General features: G+C 40.9%; 1 protein-coding gene across 1 annotated transcript in view; it reads left to right on the top strand.

Moving 5' to 3' along the window:
- Positions 1–27,155, top strand: part of CCDC73 (coiled-coil domain containing 73) — a 115,667-nt gene that overhangs the window by 86,304 nt on the left and 2,208 nt on the right. The window contains exons 12-15 of the mRNA XM_060262386.1: positions 7,419–7,529; positions 12,085–12,292; positions 15,491–16,822; positions 24,909–25,042. Of these exons, the coding sequence (XP_060118369.1) occupies positions 7,419–7,529; positions 12,085–12,292; positions 15,491–16,822; positions 24,909–25,042 (1,785 nt within the window). The remainder of the gene's footprint in view (positions 1–7,418; positions 7,530–12,084; positions 12,293–15,490; positions 16,823–24,908; positions 25,043–27,155) is intronic.

The following is a 27,155-nucleotide window of genomic DNA, read 5'->3' as shown; positions in this document are numbered from 1 at the left end:
TTTTTAGCAGAGTTGGACTTCCAACAGATGTCCGGGTAATTGAAATCTCCCAAGATCAATGTATCCCTTCTCTTGGAAAACTTTGCAATCTGCTGTAGAAGTATCTCATCCAAGTCCTCTGCCTGACTTGGTCATCTATAGCAGACCCCCACAATAATATCACTGTTATTTCTTACTCCTTTTATTTTTACTCCGAGACTTTCAACTGAGCTGCCATGCTCAGATTCACATATTTCCTCGCAAGTATATACCTCCTTCATATATACTGCTACGTCTCCGCACTTTCTCATTTGCCTGTCTCTTTTGTTCTGTAATAAAATTGACATTCTTATTCTAATTATATGAATTTAACCTTTGTATATTATTTTAGTCTTATTCTAAGTTTTTTTCTATGCCAGTAAAGGTATTGTTGGTCTGTCTGTTGGAGAGAAATGCCACTGATAAAAGGCCTTCTTGATCATCACACCAATATGCTTTTCAAACAGCCCAGTTCCTTACAGTGGCAGAGCATTTAGAGAGGCAGAGACTGGCAGAATTATGCCACTTCTGTTTGGGAACCCAGAAATGATCTCATTGTGATGCAGAATGCTGTAAGATTTCCCCAGATCTCTGTGCTGAAAACCTCTATCTCTATGGTAAAAACTTACAATAGACCTTGATTCTGACTGCCTCTACCATTTCTGAGCAGACGGGATCATCACCACCGACTGATCATATGCCATCAGACCAACATGCTATTACTATTCACTCCCATTTCCCTTCAGCACCCAGTTATTCACTGTCAAGATAGGCACTCCCTGAGGAGAGTAACCATTTATCCTGACAGTCTACTTCTACAGGTTTCTGCTGAGGCTCTCATGAAACTTGAGAAATTTTCCTTGTTTGGATGGAACACCATTCTCAGAGTCATTCACACAGTGTTCATCATCATTACACCCAAGCTCCCATGTCACCATACTACCATAGACATCTCAGAGATGACTGTCAGTGCTATTCTTCAAAATCAAGATCCCACTCTAATCACTGTTTCTACTCTAGGTACTGTTCAGATTACCATCACTGTCCAGATCATCTCAGTGCTCTTATACTGTTGGTCTCTGCTGGAGGAGCCTCTCTATATAAACTGTCTAGAGCTCCTAGCTGTGCATCAGCCCTGAAGTCCTTCCTTCCCTAGTCAGTTGAGTACTGTAGGTGGCCACCAACAACATAGTGACCATCTATTATATAAACAAATAGGGAGGCAGCAAGTTCATGAAGCTGTGTAAATGTGTAATTGCCTTGTGGCACTGGTGCATTAATCAGCATATTCTTCTCACAGCGGTCCGTGTTCTGGGGGTCCAGAACACCCAAGCAGACTTCCTCAGTTGGACAGTTTCCAATGAAAATGAGAGGAGTCTCAATCCAAGTTACCTAGACCCAATCTTCAAAGCCTTTGGTCATCCAGAGGTTGATGCCTTTGCCATGAGGGACAATGACAAACGCAGCATTTTTTTCAGCAGGGGCCCAGCATGGAACCGGTTGTCTGGGGATGCCTTTCTACATCACTGGATAGGCAGACTCTTCTACCTCCCCCCCCCATATCATCTGATACAATGAGCAATTAAAAAAAACTGTGTGCCATCAGACTCCCTGCCTGGTGACACCTTGGTGGTCCAGACAACCTTGGTTCTGCACAGGGCTTTTTTTGAGCAGGAATGCACAGGAATGCAGTTCCGGCTGGCTTGGCATAAGGAGTGTGGCCGAATATGCAAATGAGCTTCTGCTGAGCTTTTTCTACAAAAAAGCCCTATACTAAACAATGGTGATGTCAGGAGTTGTGGCCTAATATGAAAATGAGTTCCTGTTGGGTTTTTTCTGCAAAAAAGGCCCTGGTTCTGCATATTCTGTATCTATCACACAACACATATCTGTGACTTCCCTCAGCTCCCCGGCCTGCCTGCACAACAGCAGGGCACAGTACTCCATTACCACTAATACTTCCTCTAAGCTATGGAGTCCTGTGGCTTCTTCAAGCTAATAGTGTGGACAATAATGACCTAGTTTTATTGCTGAGGGTTCACCGCATACTGCTCAGTCCTAGGAAGCCAACCATCAGATAAACCTGTCAGGCCAAGTGGAAATGTTTCTCTGTTTACTTAACTTCCAAACAAATTGGCCTCCGAAAAGGTTCTTTGTTGAAGTGTCCCCGCAAGAGTTTGACCTGAGCATCTCATCTTTGAAAGTCCACTTAGCAGCCATCTCAAAGTACCATGACCCTGTTCATGGTAGTACACTGTTCTACAAAATTACCAAAGCTTTACTCAAAGGGATGCTTTGACTCCATCCCCTTTGAAAGCCACTGGTTTTGTCACAGGTTTTGTCACAACTTATGAGCAAACCCTTTGAACCACTAGCCATCACCAATCTTCACCTTCTAACCTGAAAGATGGTTTTCCTGGCTGCAATCACCTTGTCTAAAAGAGCAAATGACCTCTATGCCTTTTGTGTGGATGCTCCCTTCACGATCTTTTACAAGGACAAGGTTGTGTTATGAGCAGACCTGTCCTTTTTGCCTAATGTGGTTTTAACCCTTCATCTCTCACAACCTACAGTTCTGCCCACTTTTTTCTGGATCTTGCTGATGATGGCCAATGAACATTGCATTCACTGGATGCCCGGAGAGCCCTCTCCTTCTACATGACCAGGACTCAATCATTCCACAAAGACCCCACAAAGATCTCTTTGTGACCTATGGAGAACCCAGAAAGGGCCGCAGGGTCCCTCCCCAAAGGCTGGGTCATGGCCACCATCTTCCTATGTTACAAACTGGCAAGAAAGCCATTACCTAGCTGCCTTTTAAATCCACTCTACAAGGGCAGTGTCTGCCACTGCAGCCTTTATGGGAGGTGTTTTCTTTGATTACATCTGTGTGGTTGCCACATGGTCCTCTCCATTGACCTTTGTGTTGCACTACACTCTGGATGTCAGGGATCAACAGGACACGTTCAGCCAGACAATTCTGAGGTCCATCTTCCACTGACCTTCAACCTCATTGGTGGTTCTCAGGTAGGCCTATAACAAGAAAGGGTCTGCATGATTGTTTCTTTTTTGGTTGGCAGCCAACACCCCCCATCCTGTTCTCTCTGTTTATCTCACTAATCACCCAAGTGTGGGACTGCACAGAGACCACGAGGAGGATAAACAAGTTGCTTACCTTTCACTGATGATCTCTGAGTGGTCATCTGTTCAGTCACACATGCCCACCTAGCCTTCCCCACTTACTTTATGTTGATGGGACTTATTGGTGGCAGTCTGAAGGAACTAAGTGGGAGGGTGCTTTCTTCTCAGCTCCAGGCAGGCACAGTCAATGCCTGTTCCCCAGAGTGCAATAGAAAAGTGTGCCAAATGTCTGGTGCTAGTTCTAGAACTTTCCAAGGTTGGGTTTCTGCACAGGCCCCAATCCAACTATGTGACTGCAGATGACCACTCAAAGATTGTCAGTGGTAAGTAACCTGTTTTCTGTCTATGGCCCCTGCCAGTTCATTGTTACATATAGCTACAAGTGCCAGCACAGAGCTAGCAGAGAGGCTCTCAAAATTTCTCAGAACCACTTGGAATTTAAGAGTGTTATTTAGTTTATGTGGGCAGAATACCATCATTCCTCCATTCACACATGGGGTAATCAACTCTGGGTTGGGAAATCCATGGAGATTTGGAGGTAGAGGCTTGAGGGCACAGTTTGGGGAGGAAAGGGACCTCAATAGGATATAATGTCATACATTTTGTCATCCAAAGCAGCCATTTTCTCTAGGGAATGGATCTCTGCAGTCTGGAAATTAGTTGTAGTTTCAGGAGATCTCCAGGCCCCATTTGGAGGTACGGAGCACTAGCATAGATGGGGTAGTGAACTCAGCTGTGTCTTCAAAAGATGGTGATCTGACCACAACACAGACTAAATTTCCAGCCGTCTAAATTAGATCAACAACAAGCTGCTCATAATAGAAAATAAATTCTGGTATATGCCCTTTTTAATGTGTTGGACCCATGTCAACTTGAGACAATCCCTTTGTGACAATGAAATCCTAAGTTTGACCAGGCAAGGCAGTTGTGATGTCGATGGATGGTCCTGTTATGACAGCAAAGGTCCTGTCCCTTTCCATCATTACCAGATGCCTGTTTGGTGCATATGCTGAGCAGTTTACAGCCAGCCAGGACCTGTGGTATGCTGGAGGAGCCAGATTGGTGTGTGTGTTTGACTCAGAGAGTATTTGTGCTTTCAGAGAGTTAGGCAGGGGGCAGGGTCCTTCCATAAGAGACCATATGAGCCTCAGAGTCAAACTTGAAATTACTTTTTAAGTGAGTTCACCACAGGGACTTGCAACCATAGGGGTATTGCAAGACCTGATAGCAGCTCCTGTATGAAAAGTACAGATGGGTCTGATTTTGATTAGGACTACAGCATGGGGGAAGGGAGCTCCTGCCTGCTCCCTGCCCTATTTTTGGCAGCCAAAACAATTTGGTGGCCAGTGGTGTGTGTTATTCACTTAGTTGGGAAGCTGCACATGTGCTGAACATTTGCACTTACAGCCTTCTCATGGAGCAAATAAGTCCCTGCCCATAGTGGATGAAAACAGTATGTGTGCGGGGCAGGGGAGGGAGGCAGGAGGCCCGGCTTCCCTTGCATTGTGGTTTCAATAATAATTGGGTGAGCCTATATAATAATTATTTTTTGTTCAATTTGCTAGGGTGCCCTTCCCTGCAAGTAGGGCTCTGGGCAGTTTACATCAGGGTAGAATACAATAGATAATAGGATTAAAACAACATAAAATACTTAAAACAGTGATAATACAATATCCAAGATGACAACAAATTTCCAATTTCCCGGGTGGGGGGATGTGAAGGAATGAGGGGGGAGGAAGGGGTATGAGAGTGCCAGACCATCGCTGTCCTCAACCAAATACCTGGCAGGACATGACTGCCTTGCAAGCCCTAAGGAAAGAGAATAATTTCCATTGGACACTGATGTTCTCTGGCAGAGAGTTCCACCCGGCAGGGGCCAGGGCCAAGAAGGCCCTGATTCTAGTCAAGGACAGCTAGATCTCTCTTGGCCTGGGGACCACCAGGAGGTTCTTATTGCTAGAGTGTAACACTCTTCCAGAGGGATAGTGAGAGAGGCAGTCCCAAAGGTATGTGGGTCCCTGACCATTGATGGCCATAAAGGTCAAAACCAGGACCTTGAACTGGATCCAGTGCTCCACTGGAAGCTAGTGCAGCTCACACAGCACAGGTTAAATGTGTGCCATCTGAGGGGTCCCTGTAACAACTTGCACGGCCGCATTCTGGACCAGTTGGAGCTTCTGGATCAGGCACAAGGGTAAGCCCACATATTTTGAATTACAGTAGTTTATCCAGGTGACCATTGCATGGGTTACTGTGGCTAGGTTGCGGCGAGATAGATAGGGAGCCAGTTGACTAATGTGGCACAGTTGGAAAAATGCTGGCTTGGCAACCATCACGACCTGGGCCCCCATAACCATCCAGGATCACACCTAGACTCTTGATGGTCGGAGATGATGTTTAGGGCAGTTGAGAGTTGGCTACCTGACCATGGCTCCCCCCACCCAGCTAGAGAACCTCTATCTTATCCATATTCAGTTTCAGCTGACTCTGCTTTAACCACCCAACCACAGCCTCCAAGCCATCAACTAAATTCATGGAAGAGGCGTCCTGTTGGCTGTCCATCAACAGAAATAGCTGGATGTCATTGGCATATTGATGATACCCTAGCCCGAAATTCTTCACTAACTGGGCAAGGGGACACATGTAGATGTTAAATAATATTGGGGAGAGAAGTACCCCCTGAGGGACCCCACATTCTAGTATGACAGTACTAAAAAGTAATATCTAGTTTGGCTCTCAAACCTATGTGACAATTCATATGTCTTTACCTATGTGGCAATTCTTATGTCTTTTGGTGCAGATTTACACCTTTCCAAGACCACTGACTTTTTGCTTAGGATTGCCCTGTCAGCATCTTGAATTCAGCAATAATTTCAAAATTCTGTGCATCAAAACTCAGAATTCTGGCTCAGTTTTGAAACAATAATTTAAGAAAAGTTTTACATACTATTTTGGCAAAATCAGGGGGAAACCTCAGAACTGTACTTCAAACAGTGAAAATTATATATATATATATATATATATATATATATATATATATATATATATGTGTGTGTGTGTGTGTGTGTGTGTGTATGTATGTGCATGTATGGTTGCATGAAAAGGACAGGATATGTCAGAATATGTTTTCATCCACAAGTTGTGAAGGCTATTTATTAGTCTTTATAAGAATAAACTTCTTTAATAAAAATTTAAATTAAAAAAAAATTATACATATTTTAGTTATACTTCAAATGTGCATATATTATCTCAAAGATGTCCCAGACTGGTTAAATGCTGTATAAGTCCAGAAGTCATGTGATGATCTATAGGCAGAAGTCAAAGTTGAAATTTTTACAGGTAGCTTTTATAGTCTCTTTTCTTTCTGAAGCGTTCTTAGAGAATTCTAGAAACCACACACAAACACCATTTAGGTAAATGTTTTAACATTGTATTTACAATGTTAAATGTGATCACACTGTCTTCTCTTAGGTAATGGATACACTGGGTATTATCCCTTGCAATTTTTTTTTTTAAATGTGATAGAGGAAAAGAAATCCTGTAGCACCTGAAAGATATCTGAGAACTTTTACTGCTGATTTACTCAGGCTTACTTTAATTTATCAATATGACAGTAAAGCTGACAATGAGTTAACCCAGAGATGGTAGGACGAGTATGACAGTTTTAAAATTCTTCTCAGAGCACTGCTTAGCACTCTGTTCATAGTAAATATTATGTGAATGTAATTTTATTCCATTTCACTGAAACAATTTTAAAAAGAAATCAAATGACAATTTCCAACTAGAAAATGGAATCCTTTTTTACTTTTCAGAGTTCTCAAATTAAATCTAAATTATATAGAACAGTAATAAAACACATTCTAATTTGATTGGTAAAATAAATATACTTTCTGGGTTGTACTGTAGTATTTATCTTCACAAACAAAGGGTTTGGAATGTGCTACATTTTCATATTTCTTAGCTCTGCACTTTATATTGCTTTTTCAGCACATTAAAACTTATGCAGTGAAACTGAATAATGGCAAGTATTTTTATACCCTTTTATAGCCATTTCTTTTTCATAACCTCCCCCTATTTCCTGTTAGCTAAAGTATAAGCACCTTTCTGTTAATTTATGAAATTATTGTTGAGATAACACATTATCACTGATCTGTATGGCACTTTCAGCATGTTAGAAGAAAAGGTCCAAGCAACATAAAACACATCAAAATTCATTAATGTGGTATTGATTATTTTTTGGATAATTAATTTTATTGCAGACCCTTGAAAGAGATAATGAGCTGCAAAGGGAGAAGGCAAAAGAAAATGAAGAAAAGTTCCTTAATCTTCAGCATGAATATGAGAAAGCTCAAACAACTTGGAAAAACAAGGTAGGTTTATTATTTAAAAGTCAGAGTATTAACATTTGCAAATATTAAGCAAAACATTCAAAAGACCAAGAAAATGTTACATCATATGAGGCAAGAAGAGATAAATATTATTTGCTTTCCAGAAAGCTTCAGACTGCTTAAGAAATAGATGCTGTTATAACTTTAAAAATCTATTGAAATTGTGTGCCAGACATCAGATATAACTCTTTCAGTGCTCATAAAACAGATGCTACCTGGCTTTTAAAGTTACCTTTTATATTCAATATTAAGTACAATTTCCAGAACTATGTCAGAAGCTTAGTTTGAATTAATTGAATTATCACTCCATTGTGTAAAGGGTGACAGAATTCCATCTGACAGCAATGGGAAGGGCGGGATATAAGTCATAGAATAAATAAATAAATAAGATCCTGTGAATTCAGGGGGAGGTATTTGTGAGTTTCCTGAATTGTGCAGGGGGTTGGACTAGATGACCCTGGAGGTCCTTTCCAACTCTATGATTCTATACCTACAGTTATTTATGTTAAACTAGGAACTACATGCAGGGGTCGTTTTGTAGAAAAATAGGTGGTGGAACTCATCCAGGGATTGTTATGCAGCTGCACCTACTATTCAATGGACAAGGTGGGAAGGAGGAGGTGGAACTCTCAGAGGTTCAGGAGCTGTGCTCCTGTGAGCTCCTGCTGAATCCAAGGCCTAACTACATGTATTGGGAAGAGCTCACAAACATGTTGGCATTCAAATTAGCAATGGACTCTTTCAGGGCTTTTCTCTGCTTCATCAGTGAAAGGCTGGGGAGGACCAGCTTAGAGGTGCAAAATGGATGCACACAATGAATGACTACTCTTACATACAAGGTTACTAGTCTAACATCTGTGCTTAATTACCTCAACAGAAAAAGGGCTACCAATTTCAGTGTCTTACCCCAACAACAGCAAATAAGTTTTAAAGGAATGTTTCACAACTTGTGTCTTAATTTGGGTAGGTTCTGTCTAGGATGTTATGGGACATTGCCTTTACACTATTTCCACCTATTATGTGCAACAGTCATCTCCTAAGTCATGGAAACTTTGTTATGTATCTCCGTTTCTAGAAACAGAGAGCCAGATTGGTGTAGTGATTAAGTGCACGGACTCTTATCTGGGAGAACCAGGTTTGATTCCCCACTCCTCCACTTGCAACTGCTGGAATGGCCTTGGGTCAGCCATAGCTCTCGAAGAGCTGTCCTTGAAAGGGCAGCTTCTGGTAGAGCTCTCTCAGCCCCACCCACCTCACAGGGTGTCTGTTGTGAGGGAAGGAGATAAAGGAGATTGTAAGCTGCTCTGAGACTGATTCAGAGAGAAAGGTGGGGTATAAATCTACGGTCTTCTTCTTCTCTGAGGAGGAGATGGATTTTAATTTACTTTTGTGTACAAGAAAGACAGACAGTGCCTTTTTTATGCATTTGACCTGATAAACCTGTGACATTCTTAGTCTCAATGAATATTTGACAATATTTGAAACTTACTGTGAAAGGTACAGTAAGGTACAATACCTGTATCTAGTACATGACGTGTGCTAGGATTCGTATTATGGTCAAGTGATGCATGTCCTGAACTGGAACACATACTGAAACTGAAGCTCATTACAAACAAAACAAAACATTTCTAAGAAATTGTTATAATCCAGCAACAGGGATCAGCACACATAAACCATCCATACATTCTACAGGTTTGTGGTAAAATATTTTTACTAGAATTTTTGTAAAAATAATAAAAGAGAAAGAAAAACAAAACACAAAAACCCTACACACAAAAAAGAAACAACTACAGTTGTAAAAGAAGGAATTAATATCTGACTTTCTCCACTACCGAAATCCGTACATTTACTCACTATGACCTTAGTCCAGAATCAGACCAAGGGAAATTTATCACCTTTCTGTATAATCTTGTTATCTTTGCCTTTTAATCTTCAAAACTATATATCATCGATTCATTTTTTTCTTTTTCGTGCAAGAAGTCATAAAGGGTTTCTATGTATGAATAAAATTAAGCAAAGTCTTATCTTTTATCAGAGATGTGAATTTGGCCATCGCTGCAAATTCCATCATCTTGACCAGCCATTCCTGTAGGTATACACATAGTTTTCCATTTTGGAGCATATAACAATCTTACTGCTGTTGTCATATACATAAACAAAGTTCCATTCATCTTCTTGTGCTGTTTATACATTATTCCCAACAAAAAAGCCTCTGGTTTCATTCGTAAGTCAGTCTTTAAAATCTTCTGCATGATTGAATGTATTTGTATCTAATATTTTCAGCATTCTTACAAGACCATCATATATGATAAAATGTTCCTTCATGATACTGACATTTCCAACATTTATTCTTAATATCTTTATACATATTGGCTAGTTTGTCTGGGGTCATATACAATTGGTACATCATTTTATAATAGTTTTCTTTTAAATTAGAACTTAAGGTAATTTTTTCCCATTTGAATAGAATAACCAATTTTTTGACCACTTTACCAGAAATTCCTTTACCTATTCTTCCTCTGATTTGAATTTCAACAAAAGTTTATACATTTTTGCAGGGTTTTTTTTTTTTTGCAGGAAAGCACAGGAACATAGTTCTGGCTGGCTTGGCACCAGCACTGAGGTCAGCAGGGAAGAACCTGCTGACTATCCCCGGGCCGAAAGAGGTAAAACTACAGAGTACCCGTGCCGGGGCCTTCTCTGTTGTGGGCCCTGCGGGATTTTGAACAGTTCTGCAGGGCCTGCAAGACCATCCTTTTTCGGATGGCCTACACCGACTAAAGAGAGAGACTGCTAAGTAAACTTACCTTCTATTGTAATAGCACCAGCATATTAATTTTATCAATTTTAGAATTTTAATTAAATTGTTAAATTAGTCTTTGTTTTAAATATTATTGTATAATTTAATGTATTGACTTTTGTTGTTAGCTGCCCTGAGCCTGCTCTGGCGGGGAGGGTGGGATATAAATAAAATGATGATGATGATGATGGCTTAATCTGCAAATGATTCCTGCTGGGCCTTTTCTACAAAAAAGCCCTGTATGAAACAATGGTGATGTCAGAGGGTGTGGCCTAATATGGAAATGAGTTCCTGCTGGGCTGTTTCTAAAAAAAAAACCCTTGCATTTTGGCAATAATATGTTGGTCATTTGTATACAATTCTATTTCAAATACAGCTGTAGATTGGTCAAAACCACCCTCCTTTTATTGAGTTTAAATCTTCCTGATAATTGTAAATTGAAAAACCCATTGACAATTATTACCTTGTTTTCATTTTACAATCAACTTGAGAAAAAAAATCTAAAATATCCTGATATGTTAAATTCTTTTTTATAGAAGACATTTCCTGTCTAAAAAAACACCTCTTGAGTTGAGATCCAAAGCGGAGTTTTGGGACATAACCTGGGCAAACAAAACAACAACAACAAAACTAAGAAATTGTTCGAATCCAGCAACAGAGATCAACACACATAAACCATCCATACTTTCTACTGGTTTGGATGTACAGCCCTGTCTATAATGGGAAGGTCATTTGAGCCCTATTGAACAGGCTGCTGATTATGATCACTTTTATGCCCTGACTTGGATAGCCCAGGCTATCTGATCTTGTCAGTTCTCAAAAACTAAGCAGAGTTGGCCCTGGTTAGTATTTGGATGAGAGACCACCAAGGAATATCAGTTTCACAATGCAGAGGCAGGCAATGATGAACCATCTCTGAGGGTTTTTTGCCTTGAAAACAGCATGGGAGGGAAGTTTACTATAAGTCAGTTTTGACGTATCAAAATTATTATGCAGGTTTAATTTACTTGTGACTACAGTTGAATGAGGATAGTATGTTTAACAACTTTCTATAAGACAGGGGTGGCCAACAGTAGCTTTCCAGATGTTTATTGCCTACAACTCCCATCAGCCCCAGCCATTGGCCATGCAGGCTGGGGCTGATGGGAGTTGTAGGCAAAAAACATCTGGAGAGCTACTGTTGGCCACCCCTGCTATAAGAGATCAAACCTTTGGTCTTAGAGATATTAAAGGAAAGAAGAAGCTAATGTTTTTTATGAAAAAAATTATACTTACTAGTTACTATTACTAACTACTGTAAATCTTGCCAAATTTCACTCCCTTTCCCTTTTCTAATTATAACTCCCATTTCATGGCAGATTTAGAAATTTCAGACCAATGTCAGTTTACATGAATGCATGCAATGAAGTTAGGGCTGTGCCAAACTATTACAGTACTTGAGTTTCACTCTGAGAAGTGGTCTTTCAAGAACTGTGATTGTGGAATGCACTGTATTACTTTTGATGAGAGCCATATTTACATGCTCATAAGCAAGGGAGCATTAGCCTGGTATCTTCAGCAACAAGACATATCTTCCTCCACCCTGACCCCTCCAATTCTCATATTTTTTGCCAACAGTTTCACAGTATATGGTAAATTAGCAAGGGAAGGGCTACTCTTTCATGAGAAAATGTACCCCTTCACTATTTTGACTAAGCAATAACAGAAATACATATTTGTTTTTTTGTTCTCCTCCAGGCTGACCAGGTTACTGAAAATGAAATGCACATCTGCCAGAAAGAAAACCAATGTGCTCAAGCAACAACAGAAGTTTCTAATAATCTTGAATTAGAAAAAACAAGAGTAAAAAAACCTGTAACTTGCTCTTTGGATTCTGATGAAATACACATGGAACAAAATTATGCAGATATAAATACAGATGAAATGAATTCAATCAGTGTTGAAGGTATAGATATTTATATTTCCAGTGCATAGAATGAGAGAAGAGTTGGCACTAGAACTAAATCCTGAGGTACAAGAAGTAGGCCTGGTGCTGCCCTTTGTCAAAGCAATCTGTATATTCACATTTTCTCCTTTCTGCTGGGTTCCAAGCTGTTATTATAAAGGCTAGTACTGGTCAAGGACCAGACCTTGATTGTCTTATGGTTGCACTCCATCAGTACAGAATGGCCTCCTGATAGGACAATAAAAATCAAAGAAACATAAATGCTTACAATGAATATCTTTTTTTGTTCATCTTTTCTTCATGCTGTGATTCTTTTGGGTATTCCTGGATAAAGGACAGGAATACATACCTCAGAGGAAATCCAACATGGCTCAAAGGTAGAAGAAAAAGTTACATATATTTCATATAAATATTACAACTACTTTGTACATATTGTAAAATTATCGATATAACTAATGTTCAACCTCGCCATATTTGAGGGAGCTATGAATAGACAAGACAGTTTGTTAGTGGCACAGGTGTAAAGGTAATCCCCTGTGCAAGCACCAGTCGTTTCTGACTCTGGGGTGACATTGCTTTCACTTTTTCATGGCAGACTTCTTACGGGGTGGTTTGCCATTTTCTTCCCCAGTCATTTACACTAGCCTCTCTGTACTGATGGAGTGCAACCATAAGACAATCAAGGTCTGGTCCTTGACCAGTACTAGCCTCTCTCTCTTGCCCCTGGTAATGCACCACCACCTTAGGCTTCTGCCCATCTCACTTAGTGTTGGCCAAGGTTCAACAGCAAAGGGAACCTTCTGTTAACATTGTCAGGTAGCATGGCTGTGAATAAGGAAGTGTGCAGGCTGTTTAGTTAAATAACTTTATTACTGCAAGGCACAATTCATGGTAACTACAAGACAGCTAAGCAAGATAAAAGAAGCATTAGGTAAAGGTTACTGGCTAGCTAATTTATATCCCTTGAACATTTGGTCCAATCTTGGAGGGAGGCTGACTGATAACCTGGTGTGCTTCCAACTTCGAGCAGCATCCTTCTTCATTGCTCACATTGAGCACTCCTTCATATGAACTCTCTCTCTCTCTTACACACACACACACAAGTTCTTGCCTTTCTCATTCACCAAATAAAGGAACAATTCTTCTTTCAAACCCCCTCCCATGTTGGCTCCTAGGGCCTTAGCCAATTTGAGTGCCAGACCCCTGGATTTGAGCCCATCAGGACACAGTCCCTCAGAACCAAAAGGTGTTTACACATCAAAGCTGATTTTTGCCTTTAGGTGATAAATGACCTCTATCTGGTGAAGTGTATCTTTCCCATACTCTGCCGGGCTCTGGGACTCCAACTTGGCCTTCCGTCTTTGTACCTGTCACAGCATATACCCATCTGTCACTCATCCACAACACAGATCTTTCTACAAAATGTCTCAGATTTGGAGAAAAATCTGAAATCTAAATCATTCTGTTTATCTATCTGTCTATTTATAATTTATTTATAATTTAAATCTGTATACCACCCTTCTCTGAATTCACATAGCTCAGGGTGGTTAACGGCATAGACTATATAATTTAAAATCTAATTAAAATAGCTTTAAAAATTACATCAGAATGGTACCAGAATGGTAATACAATATGCACTGCTATCTTGCAATATGTGGAACAAGAAGAGTAGTGGAGGGGAAGGGAGTACCAGGTAAGATGGTATCCATTGCTGTCCTCAACCAAAAGCCTGGCAGAACATCTCTGCCTTACATGCCCTGGGGAACTGCATAAGGTCCTGCAGGGCATGATTGTTATTTGGCAGAGAGTTCCACCAGGTAGGAGCCAGGGCTGAGAAAGCCTTGGCTCTGGTCGAGGACAACTGGACATTTGTAAGGATACGGATCACCAGTAAGTTGTTCTCAGCAGAGTATAAGTATGCAGGTATCTACCTACTTAAGAGCCCTGTGGCTCAGAGTGGTAAAGCTGCAGTACTGCAGTCTCTCTGCTCATGACCTGAGTTCGATCCCAGCGGAAGCTGGTTTCAGGTAGCCGGCTCAAGGTTGACTCAGCCTTCCATCCTTCCGAGGTTGGTAAAATGAGTACCCAGCTTGCTGGGGGAAAGTGTAGATGACTGGAAGGCAATGGCAAACCACCCTGTAAAAATTCTGCCGTGAAAACGTTGTGAAAGCAACGTCACTGCAGAGTTGGGAATGACTGGTGCTTGCACAGGGGATTACCTTTACCTTTATCTACCAACTTACCTACCTACCTACCATCCATCCGTCCGTCCGTCTGTCTGTCTGTCTGTCTGTCTACACATATATACACGCACACACTGGGGGTTAAAAAACCCAGATGACAAAAGGAGTGCTGGTAATGTTAAGAAACAGAGGGCCATTACTAGGCAACCACAATAACTTTCCTAGCATTCCAGGCTTGGTTTCTGTCAGCAAAAGGCAGAGGGAGAAGGTGGAGACCATTTCCAGGGATTTTTTAGCCTTTGAGAGAGGACTCATTAGGGCCAGGCCCTGTAGCAACCACACCGGCTTGCTACCATCCAACTTGCATGAATCACCCAGGCCCAGCTGCTTGCTAAAACCAGTGTGGTGTAGTGGTTAGAGCTTCAGACTAGGATCTGGGAGATACAGGTTCAAATCCCCAAATGGATGTGGAAGCCCACTTGGTGATCTTGGGCCAATAACACTCTCAGCCTAACCTACCTCATTGGATTGTTCTGAGGATAAAATAGAAAAGAGAAGAATTATGTAAGCTGTTTTTGGGTCTCTATTGTGAAGAAAGGCAGTGTATAAATGAAGTGAATAAAAATATAGCAGAAGATTGGGGCAGGTATAAATTGATTGCTTGGTGGGTGGGAAGGAGACAAGGAAACAGAAAAAGGAAGGAAACGGAGGGGGGGGGGAGGTTGAGGAAGGAAAACAGATAATAATGTAGGAGAGAGAAATGAGATGCCCCAACAAGTCCCTGTGGGTCCCCTGCTTGTTCTGTTCTATTCAGGGAAGGGAAAGGAAAGAGTGGGGAGGGGGCAATGAGATTCCCCTGCAAGTAATTGTAGGTTCCTGCTTGTGAGGATATTTTTAAATTCAGAATTTTATCTTACAAATGCAGATGATATATTAAATTAGCACTACATCACTTCTGTGGATTATATTTTGTAATAATTTGATAACTGATAATCGTATCTTCTTACTCTGACAGATTTAAATTATCTTGAAAAGTGTGTGAATGAAGATGGTATATCTTGTGTTTGCAAACAAAACCGAAGGAAGGCTTCTGAAAGCAGTCCCGTCTACAAGCTCAGTTTCACTACTTCAGGTCTGACCTCTGGTTCATGTGTTGCTGATTGTGAAAAAGCAGCTGCTAATGAAAGAGAAGACAAATTTTTGTCTAATGAAATACATTCAAAAGTAGAAATTAAGCCTCCAAGCAGCTGCCACTCTATAGTACCGATCCAGGATTCTAAGATGCTCCCAGAAACACTTATTTCTAAAGCAAATAAAAACCTCAGCAATGCACTCCTTGAAGGTTTCTTCACAAGTGAACTTGTTGCTAAAGAGTCCAAAGTACAGGACAACATTGCTAGTGAGAAAACTACACATTACCACACTAAGACTAAAGTTAATTCTGTCATCCTGTCACAGGCAATAGAGCATAATCACCCTACCTTCTACAGTGATATTAGTAAAGCAGAAAAAATGTCACCATTTCAAAACACTGATTGCATAACCTCTAACATCCATTTATATGAAGAGATTAATACTTACAATGAAGAAATACATATTGATGATCCATGCGAAAATAATGAATGTGAGCTAAGAAGTACTTGCAACGTACCAGAGAACATCCCACATTTGCACGCTTCTTTCTCTAAGAGTGTAGATTTTAATATTCATGTTGTCAGTGCTGAAAACACCCATAATATGCCTCTGGAAGGAAACTTAAATCTGAATGCTGAAGAACTATCTAAACACACTGATGTAAGTGAAATGCCAAGCAAACAGTTAGAAGACAACTTGAAACTTCCAGAAATTAATACAAATGCAGCTAAGCTTCTCCACGCAGAATCTCAGGCTGTAGATCTGAAAATGGAAAAAATTACCAGAAACAAACAAAAAGAATCTTGTGCTTCCATATCCACTAGTGAACAGTTTCTTGTAGTTTGTGATCAAGAAACTACATGGTTAAAAGACAAGGAAGAGTCATTATGCAGTATAGTTACAGGGGAAATGACTGAGGAAGAAAATATGAAGGAATTGTGTTCTTCATCCATAAAGACATCTGGTGATTTATTAAGTGGAAATGGAAAGTCATGCTTTGATCTGCAAAGTAAGGATAAAACTGTAAACATTTCAGCATGCTTAGATCTACCAAGAGGATGTCAAGGTAAAAGTCAGATTGAGTTTGCTTCAACATCCAAAATGCCTTTCTTTTTGAAAGAGCAATTATGTACTCAAGAAATAAAAACTACTCATTCAAGAAAAATTGGTGAGAATATGAACATGGAAGGTGAAGAAGAAAGAGGAAAAACAAGTAAGAAATTATTTACATGTTAATAGTTGTTTCCAGGGCTTTTTTGGTAGAAAAAGTCCAGCAGGAACTCATTTGCATATTAGGCCACACACCCTGACATCACCATTGTTACACATAGGGCTTTTTGTAGGAAAAGCCCAGTAGAAATTCATTTGCATATTAGGTCACACCCTCTGATACCAAGCCAGTCGGAACTGCGTTCCTGCTCAAAAAAAGCCCTGGTTGTTTCAAAGCGTTGACCATACTGTCACACTAATGGTCCTAGTTTGAGGTCACTGTTGTTTAACAGTTGAGCAGCATCTGCTAGGGTTCATACACACAGACAAAATCTACCAGTGCACACCAGACAGTTTCCTACACAGGCAGTGTTTTTGGGTTGGAAATTCTATGTATATTTATGTACAGTATAAAATGTGACAAATGCATGATGAACAAAAGCTATTGAGGAAAACTCAGCATGGGTTCTGTAAGGGAAGATCTTGTTTCACTAACCTGTTAGAGTTCTTTGAGGGGGTGAACAAACATGTGGACAAGGGGGACCCAATAGATGTTGTTTACCTTGACTTCCAGAAAGCTTTCAATAAAGTTCCTCGTCAAAGGCTCCTAAGTAAGCTCAACAGTCATGGAGTAAAAGGACAAGTCCTCTTGTAGATCATAAACTAGCTAATTAATAGAAAACAGAGAGTGAGTATAAATGAGCAATTTTGCAGTCAAGGGTGGTAAGCAGTGAGGTACTGTAGGGCTCAGTACTGGGTCAGTTGCTTTTTAATTTGTTCATTAATAATTTGGAGTTGGGAGTAAGCAGCAAAGTTGCTAAGTTTGCAGATGGCACTAAATTGTTCAGGGTGGTGAGAACCAGAGAGGATTGTGAGGCTGGGTGAGTGGGCATCAATGTAGCAAATGAGGTTTAATGTTGCCAAGTGCAAAGAAGAAGAAGATATTGGATTTATATCCTACCCTATACTCTGAATTTCAGAGTATAGGGTAGGAGCGGTCACAATCTCCTCTACCCCCCCCCCCCAGACACCCTGTGAGGTAGGTGGGGCTGAGAGAGCTTTTACAGCAGTTGCCCTTTCAAGGACAACTCCTGTGAAAGCTATGGCTGATCCAAAGCCATTCCAGCAGGTGCAAGTGGAGGGGTGGAGAATCAAACCCAGTTTTCCCAGATAAGAGTCTGCGCACTTAACCACTACACCAAACTGGCACATTAGGGCCAAAAATCCTAACTATAAATACAAGTTGATGGGGTGTGAACTGGCGGAGACTGACCAAGAGAGAGATCTTGGGGTCATGGTAGAAAACTCACTGAAAATGTCGAGACAGTGTGTGACTGCAATAATAAAAAAAGGCAAACACTATGCTGGGAATTATTAGGAAGGGAACTGAAAACAAATCAGCCAGTATCATAATGCCCCTGTATAAATTTGGAGTACTGTGTACAATCCTGGTCACCACACCTCAAAAAATATTATAGCATTGGAAAAAGTCCAGAGAAAGGAAACTAGAATGATTAAAGGGTTGGAACACTTTCCCTATGAAGAAAGGTTAAAATGCTTGGGGCTATTTAGCTTGGAGAAACGTCGACTGAGGGGTGACATGATAGAGTTTTACAAGATTATGCATGGGATAGAGAAGGTAGAGGAAAGAAGTACTTTTCTCCCTTTCTCACAATACAAGAACTTGTGGGCACTCAATAAAATTGATGAGCAGTCGGGTTAGATGGATAAAAGGAAGTACTTCTTCACCCAAAGGGTGATTAACACATGGAATTCACTGCCACAGGAGGTGGTGGTGGCTACAAGCATAAAAAACTTCAAGAAGGGGTTGGATAAACATATGGAGCAGAGGTCCATCAGTGGCTATTAGCCATAGGGTATTGATAGAACTCTCTGTTTGGGGCAGTGATGCTCTGTGTTCTTGGTGCTTGGGGGGACAACAGTGGGAGGGCATCTAGTGTTCAGGCCCCACTGACGGACCTCCTGATGGCACCTGGGTTTTTTTTGGCCACTGTGTGACACAGAGTGCTGGACATAACTAAAATTTGATAGTTGAGAGCCATGCTGTGGTCCCTAAACGGTTCTGCCCAGTTTCTAAGCTCATAGCTGCATAGCTAACGCAGCCAGGGAACTCCAGAATATGACAAAAGAGCATCACCTGGATTTGCTCGACCTGATGATTAAGGCATTAATCCAAATGGAGATCCCATATAATCTTTGGGGAGAGGATTTAGTGCTAAATACATGAATGGTAGAAGATACAAATTGGTTACCCTTCGTTCACGTAAAACAACCACAGTCAAACTACCTTTGGCCAAGTTAACTGTTTATATCTACTGTGTTAGCCAGCTATTATACTGAAAGGAAACACCCAGGTATTTAAAAGATTTTACTTGTTCAATATTGTTTTATTTAATATGCCAATTTAAGTGTTTCCGAGAGCTCAACCCTCCACACACATAATTTTGGATTTTGCATAATTGAAAGATAGGAGATTTGTATCACAATAGGCAACAAAAGCAGAAAGGAGCCACAAAGGCTCTTCTGAGAACAGGATAACACTACAGCATTGTCAGCATAGAGTAGTAAAGGGACAGCAAGGTTGCTAACAGATGGGCATTTTGGGGCAGATGGGAGGTGTTCTGAATCGGGATGGCTCAAAAAGAGCCATCCCGAAGCCTCCACATGTTCCAGCGCAAGGCAGCCCCATTCTACCCACAAGGCGGCTTGGCATGATTGGATGGGGGGCACCTCAGAGGCCAGACTGCTCTTTTTCTCCCCTAATGAGTCAAGTGCTCATGTGCTCTGGGTAGTTTTTTTTTTAAGCCGAATGTGGCTTGGGAGGCTTGGCAATTTCACACCACCAAGGCACCTCGCTTGCATCCTTCTACTTCCAGATGGCAAGAAGGCAACTGGCATGTTGCTCAAAAATTTGCTAGAAAGAGGTACCTTTTTGAGCCACTCTCCGGCAGCTGGAGAACAGGGTGAGTATGGGATGGTGATGGGCAGCCGATGCTGCAGTTTGGAAGTAGCTTTCTGAGGCGTCCCTGAGTTGGCCCAAAGTGCCAGTCTGTAATCACCCCAAGACAACCAAATTTAGGAAAATGGCTATCTGTCACTTTCGAGGTGGGAGTCAGGTCATTCATAAATAAATTAAACAAATTAGGAGCCAAAAAAACCAACCCTGTTTGACTTCATGGTTAGAAGTTAGCCCACCCTAAAGACTGTAACATACTTGGCAACTAGTAGAAGAGTACGTTTTGCGGACAAGAAAAAGTAAACATTTTATCAGATCCATACTATTCAGCTTATGCCATGGCAGGTTCCTGGGAATGAAATCAAATGCCCCTTTTAGATCAAGAAAAGCAGAGGATAACTTTCCCCCCTCTGTGCCACTATATTTCTCTAACAAGTGGTCAAATGTAATGCAGTGGTCATGAGTAGATTTACCAGGGCAGAAGCCAATTTATTCTACACCTGGAAGATTTTGGTCATACAGTCAGGCAATAAGTTTATCCAACAAATGCCTTGCACAAAGCTTACTCACAATAGAAAGCAAACGTATTACATGGTAGTTCTTTGGAATTGAGGATCAGGACTACAATAGCATTAATCCATGTGTCAGGCATGTTCTTAGTTTTGTCAATCATGGTAAAAAGAGTTGCCAGAGGAGAGGCTGTCGGTGCGGGTGTGTGCAGAGTGAGCGGTGTGATATATACAATAGTGAGCCCCAGTAAGTAAGTGAGCCAGACACCTGCAGCTAGTGCTAAAACAGTGTATTTACAGATTATATACAACGTGTTCACTAGTGCAGTAATATACATCAACCTTAGGATCAAAGTGCTCTGCCAGCATGTGACTCCTCAAAGAGAGACCTGTGCACTGGTAGTGCAGTCCATATATAGTTCCATCAGCCAATCCTGGCAGTCCATAGTCATGCTGACTCAGCAGGTACTTTCCACCTGTCCTTTACCGGCTAGAACCGGCTTGTAGATAAGGTCACTGTGACCTAGCCAGCCAGCTAGATCACTTGCTGTCATGTTGTAGCTGTCAAACTGTGTAAAGGCAGACTCAATACTAACAGAGGCCACAATTCAGGGTTGTTTTTAAATTGTTCGGTGGGGGGGAATCCATCTGGACCCAGAGCCTTTCCAGCTTTCAGGTGGCTAATTAATGAGCATGAAGGGGGTTCATAACATTGCTGCATCGCGCACACTGCTACCCAACCAGACACCTCTCAATCTGTCACAGGATCCCAGCTCCCTCAGGTATTTCATTGATGATGATGATATTTCTTTATTTAGACAAACACAGTTGTTTGTTAGTATTGTGATTCACTGGTTCAAAAATGCCAAAACAAAGTAAAAAGCAGGCTAAGGTCTGGCAACTGAGTTTTGATATGTACCTGTTATATACACAGGGTGCAGAGATAGCTCAACAGGTACAGTTTGCACTGAGAATTCACTGTATTCTTAATAGTATCAGAACTGGGGATGCTGCCAAGATCTGGAGACAGACTGCTGCATTTCCATTGTTCTGCCTTGGTTGGAAACTTGAGTCAGCAGGGATTCTGATATGTACAGCTTTGCATGGGCCTGTTTCCCAAACACATGATTGGTCCTTGCTTACCTTCACTAAGTATAACTATTTCTAGGTCACTCTGCAGTACTTCAGCTAAACAACAAATTGCTCAAGCCATGCTTGTCTCTAAGCCTTGCCACTCCTCGCTTGTTTCTACTGCAATCCCTTATGTCTATATTCCAGGGGTGGTCAATGGTAGCTCTCCAGATGTTTTTTGCCTACATCTCCCATCAGCCCCAGCCAGCATAGTCAATGACTGGGGCTGATGGGAGTTGTAGGCAAAAAACATCTGAAGAGCTACCGTTGGCCACCCCTGCTATATTCCATTTCTTGTTCATTCCACTTCTTACCATCAAATCTAACAGCAACAACTTTTCCCTTGGCATCACCTGCTCCCTAATTAGCTGGATCAGATGGTCTGGTTTATTCACACACATTTCCCAAGGATAGGCTGTTCTGAAGAATTTTGTTACAGAGTAGTCATGTGTTCCTGCTGTATTTATCAGCAGCGAACTAAATCTCTTTAGCTAGCAGCTATAGCTTTCTGTGCCATTTGGCTAGGAGATGAGACACTCCTAAGAACAAGAATTTGATAATGTAAAGTGGATTGTGTTAGGTAGCTAACAAAATTTTCTCTCTGGCTCTTGAAATATTTGTCAATTCCTTTCTTAACCATTGGTTAGGCACACCAGAAAGGAAGTCTGTAGAGTCACTCTCATTAATGCTGCTGCTTACAATATGTTCTTATCTGCTCAAGCAAAATGAAGCATAGATTACATGCCTGGGGCCCAGGCCTACACATACCTTTGGACACAGGCATCCCTCCTGCAATTGCAATCCAGAGATGTGACTTGTAAGCTTCTTTTAGCCATGAAAAAATGTGGAATATAATAATAATTTTTATTTATATCCCGCCCTCCCTGCCGAAGCAGGCTCAGGGCAGCTCACAACATATTAATTCAATATAATACAATAAAATCATATAATTCAATAAATACTACATTATAAAACCATCGTTTAAATCAACAGTCCAATTAAAATTAATATTTATGGTGCTAAATTTCAGGTTTTTAATAAATTGATGGCGGAATACAACAGCAGCGAATCTATCATTCACTCAGCATTTAGCAAAGGCCATCTTAAAAAGAGTAGTCTTGCAGGCCCTGCGGAATTACTCAAGACTCCGCAGGGCCTGCACTTCATCCGGAGGTTGATTCCACAGGTGTGGAGCTGCGATAGAGAAGGCCTGTTCCCTTGTGTTCTTCAATTTGGCCTCCCTCGGCCCAGGGATGTTCAGCTGGTTCTTTCCCACTGACCTCAGTGCCCTCTGGGGTTCGTATGGGGAGAGACGGTTCCTCAGGTAGGCAGGCTCTTGACCATATAGGGCTTTAAAGGTAATAACCAGCACTTTGTACCAAACCCGGTATGCAACCGGCAGCCAGTGCAGCCCGCGCAGCCCCGGCTGTATGTGCTCCCACTTTGGGAGCCCTAACAATAGCCTAGCCGCTGCATTCTGCACCAGCTGCAGCTTCTGGGTTTGGCACAAGGCAGCCCCATGTAGAGGGCATTACAGTAATCCATTCTTGAAGTGACCATTGCATGGATCACTGTTGCTAGGTCCTGGCGCTCGAGGAAGGGGGCCAACTGCCTCGCCCGTCTAAGATGAAAAAATGCGGACTTGGCAGTGGCCGCTATCTGGGCCTCCATTGACAATGAAATATAAATATTTTAATTACTAACATATCTGTGTGATTCCAGTTCCAAAATATATCTATATCATCATCATCAATAATAATTCCCTAATGGAATTGGCCAAATCAGGCCTCCCCATTGACTGTGGTGTGCACTCCACCAGTGATTGGCCCATCAACCAGCACTCAAGAGAACTTGCATGCCATTGGCTGGGTCCAGGGTTTTTTTTAAACATGAACTCCTTTGCATATTAGGTCACACCCCCTGATGTAGCCAGTCCTCCTGGAGCCCTGTACTAAGGTCCTGTACTAAGAGCCGTGTAAGCTCTTGGAGGATTGGCTCATAAGAGGTGTGTGGCCTAATTTGCAAAGGAGATCCTGCTACAAAAAAAAAGCTCTGTAATCTTTATTGAAACCTTTTTGGGAAGTGCAAGACTGTGAAGTACTGAATTGGTTGGAAGTGCCTTGTCATGTATTAAAGCTTGGGAAACGCCCTTTAGGTGAAAACGAGGTTTAAAAGTCCCGGGAGAGCCTGTTCAGCTTGTATAAGGATAAAATATCACTGCACATCAAATAATCTCTCGGACTGCAGTTCACTATTCTCCTTGTGTCCTGAGGTCTGTCCTTCCCATTGCTTACTTGCGTCTATTGTGAGAACTGTCCATTGATTCCTACTCTTTGCTTCCTGTCATTTAACTAGTTTTTAGTCCATAAGAGAACCCCTCCTCTTATCCCATGATTGATAAGTTTACTCAGGAGTCTTTGGTGAGGCACCTTGTCAAAAGCCTTTTAAAAGTCCAGGTATATAATATTTATCCATGGTGGGGAGGGTGGGGTATAAATTGAATTAAACATAAACATAACATAAACATCCACATATATAATGTCTTATCAGTTAGCACTGTGATTTAGTGGTTAATGTGGTGCTTTAATTCAGCTAAAGATGCTTTAATCTTCATGTTGTTGTTTAAAATAATGCTGCTTCACATGTAGGTCTTAATAACAGCCATAGATTATTAAGGAATATTATAGTTACAGCACAAAACTTCCACCACATATGCATGTGTACGCTATAGTATATAAATGTAACTATTTCAGAATGCGATGGCTCTGTGTATATGCTACAACAGTAGTAGAAAGAACTGCTTAACAGGAACTACTTCTGGCTTTTCTTTCTCCCAGGCTGCATCTGGTCAAGCCAATATATTTGATAAAACCAATAAAATTGTGGCTAACCCTTCATTCTATAAATGTACCTTTCTGATAATTATTTGTGTGCATTCCCCTTCTTTCCTTAACTCTGTGTTTCAAGATACAACTTAATAAGGGAAGACAACATAAGTTCTTTGGAGAAAGTTGAAGAGCTACAAATATCTTCTAAATGTGTGAGCACATGCATAACCCTGGGTGCCTACTGAATTATTCTTGGCAATACTAGTTGTAGCTTTTCTCTACTTCATTGGATGAGAAGGCACCATCTTTGTGTTTTCAGGGAATAACTATTTGGAAACTCCTATCTATATACAGTGTGACAATGGCAAAAGTAATATCTGCAAGTATTTGCAAAAAGCATGCTTAATTTTTTTTTGCATACGCACGCATAAATTTATATTTTTCAATATTTGTATACAAATAATTTTGAAACTAAAATAGTTTCTTGGTATTCCTGTTTAAAAAAATTGGAAAGTGCTATAGATGAACCAATATTTTCTGGTTTAATACAAATGTTGACATACTGTCGATCAGAGAGATACCAGTTTTCTTACTATAAAATTACTACCTGGAGAATAAACTGCAGTTGTTACCCTTGTCAATCAGCGTCTACCAGCATGAACAGAGCTGCTGACTCTTTGAATACTGGAAATATCAATCCAGGCCTCAAGAGAAATCCTACTGATGAAAGGAATGCAATCGCCAAGAGTTTTTATGAAACTAAATTTCCCACAGAATCCGTAAGTCAATTAAAAATATTGCAGAGCAGACCTTGGTGAGCTAACTCCAGAGATATGTGTAGAAGTATATGCATCTGGTTGCTTTAAGACCCACTTGATCTCTAAAATAATATCTACAGGGCAGATGTGGCAACATTTTTCACAATTAAAGTTGATGGAAAACAGCAGGGAAAAGTCACAGCATGTAAATCAAGAGGATCTTAGCCAGCCTTTTTGAATTCAAGCCTAGGTCTTACAATAACTACTAAGAATAAATGCACATATATTGTATTCTGCTTACTTTCTATCTATTCTCTTGAGCATGGGAGACCTGTAGGCTTTGAACGCAATGCAGTCCGTATAGAAGAGGTCTAGTTATACTTTCAAGACTAATTTAATTCATCCTAGTATAGGCTTCCATGAGTCAGAACTCACTTCACCAGATGCACTTAATATATTTATATACTACTGTTTGTTTTGGTGCTTTAAAGGGTTTGTTGAATTTACTGGAGAGGGAACAAGACTAGAGAAATTGTTAGTGGGAAGGATTCCATACCGCACAATTCTTGCAAGTCTCCTGTTTGTTTAATATGTCCATAGATCTGTAAGCATACTTAACTGGTACTTCATCTCTCATGTGCCAAATATGAGGAAGTCCAACTCCCATTACAACAAACAAAAACATTCTGGAGCCCTAAACATAATACATTTTAAAAACTAACATATCAACATGCTGGAACTGGAAATTAAACCATTTTACAGTGATCCCTTGGATAATAGTTCTAAACTAAAAAAATTACTACATATAGGTTCACCATTTTATTTTACTATCATCCTTAGAGAATGCCCAAAGCATAATTATATATAGGGTGACCATCTCCTTGTAATGAATCAGTCACACTTCCCATTTTCAGTTTGTTTTCTGTCTATACTCTGTATTTTATACTGTTTTTAACCAGTGGCTCAATTACTTATCTATCAACCTTATGGGCCAGTACAATTACTTTGCAATATTGCCTGTATTACTGAACTTGGTGGACAGGTTTGAGATTGTGGATAGTACTTTAAGTGATTACTGCTCACTAAGTTTAATATTTAGCTTGAATAACAATGTATTCCCGAAATCAATACCAGAATTTGCAGAAAATATAACTGCGGGTTAGTATATTACCTCTGCTTTTATTATACTGCTTTGAACCACTCTGAGCCCCCCGTTATGCAGGAGGGGCAGTATATAAATTGAAATAAACTAAATAAGCAAACATTAGGCCCTCCAAGTGGCAGAGTTCACAGTGCAATGAGCATATTAGACCATCATAACAATGTATCTGACATAAATGAAACATACAAAACAAATATTAGGCAAATATATTAACACTACTCCTATAAAGAGGGTGGATCTTTCTATTTGTGAAAGTAGCAAAACCAAAAAATTCATGGATGATGTAGATGTTTCTATATAACTACAGAATAAGAACTTGTAAATTAATCACTCATACACACACCAGCTTGATGAGAACTCAGCATGGTTCAGGAAGGCTGGAATATTAAGAACAGTTGAGAATCAGTTGGAAGGGCTTTCTCAGTCCCCTTGGAGGCTGGTAATTGTGTATATTTTCAAATGATCCATTCCCTCATCTCACGATTCCTCAGATCTGGCAGTAGGTGATGTGCAAGACCTCTGCCTGAGTCCTTGGAGAGCCACTGCCAATCTGAGTACACAGTACTGACTTTGATGGATCAAGGGTCTGATTCAGTATAAGGCCATAAGAGCCCTGCAGGACCTATGATCAGGGGACCAGGATCTTTTAGTGGTCTCCGGCCCCAGGGACATCTGACTTTCCTCAACTAGGGCCAGGGCTTTTTCAGCTCTGGCTCCTGCCTGGTAGAATGAGCTTCCAGCAGAGATCAGGGCCCTGCAGGACCTATTACAGTTCTTCAGGGGGAGTAAAATGGAGCTCTTCTGCCAGGCCTTTGAGGCAGCGGGCATCCCCCTTGCTATCTGGTTTCTCTCTAGGGCCCTGAAATGACTGTTGCATCTGTTGCTGTCTACGCTGAAGCACTGATTACCATGCTGATTTTTTTGGATGCTTTAACTTGTGATTCTGAATGCTGTGATTTTATTAACATAGGA

The sequence above is a fragment of the Heteronotia binoei genome, chromosome 21 (genome assembly GCF_032191835.1).
Source record: "Heteronotia binoei isolate CCM8104 ecotype False Entrance Well chromosome 21, APGP_CSIRO_Hbin_v1, whole genome shotgun sequence".
NCBI lineage: Eukaryota > Metazoa > Chordata > Lepidosauria > Squamata > Gekkonidae > Heteronotia > Heteronotia binoei.
The sequence above is the reverse complement of the archived record's forward strand: the minus strand, read 5'-3'. Positions and strand labels throughout refer to the sequence as shown.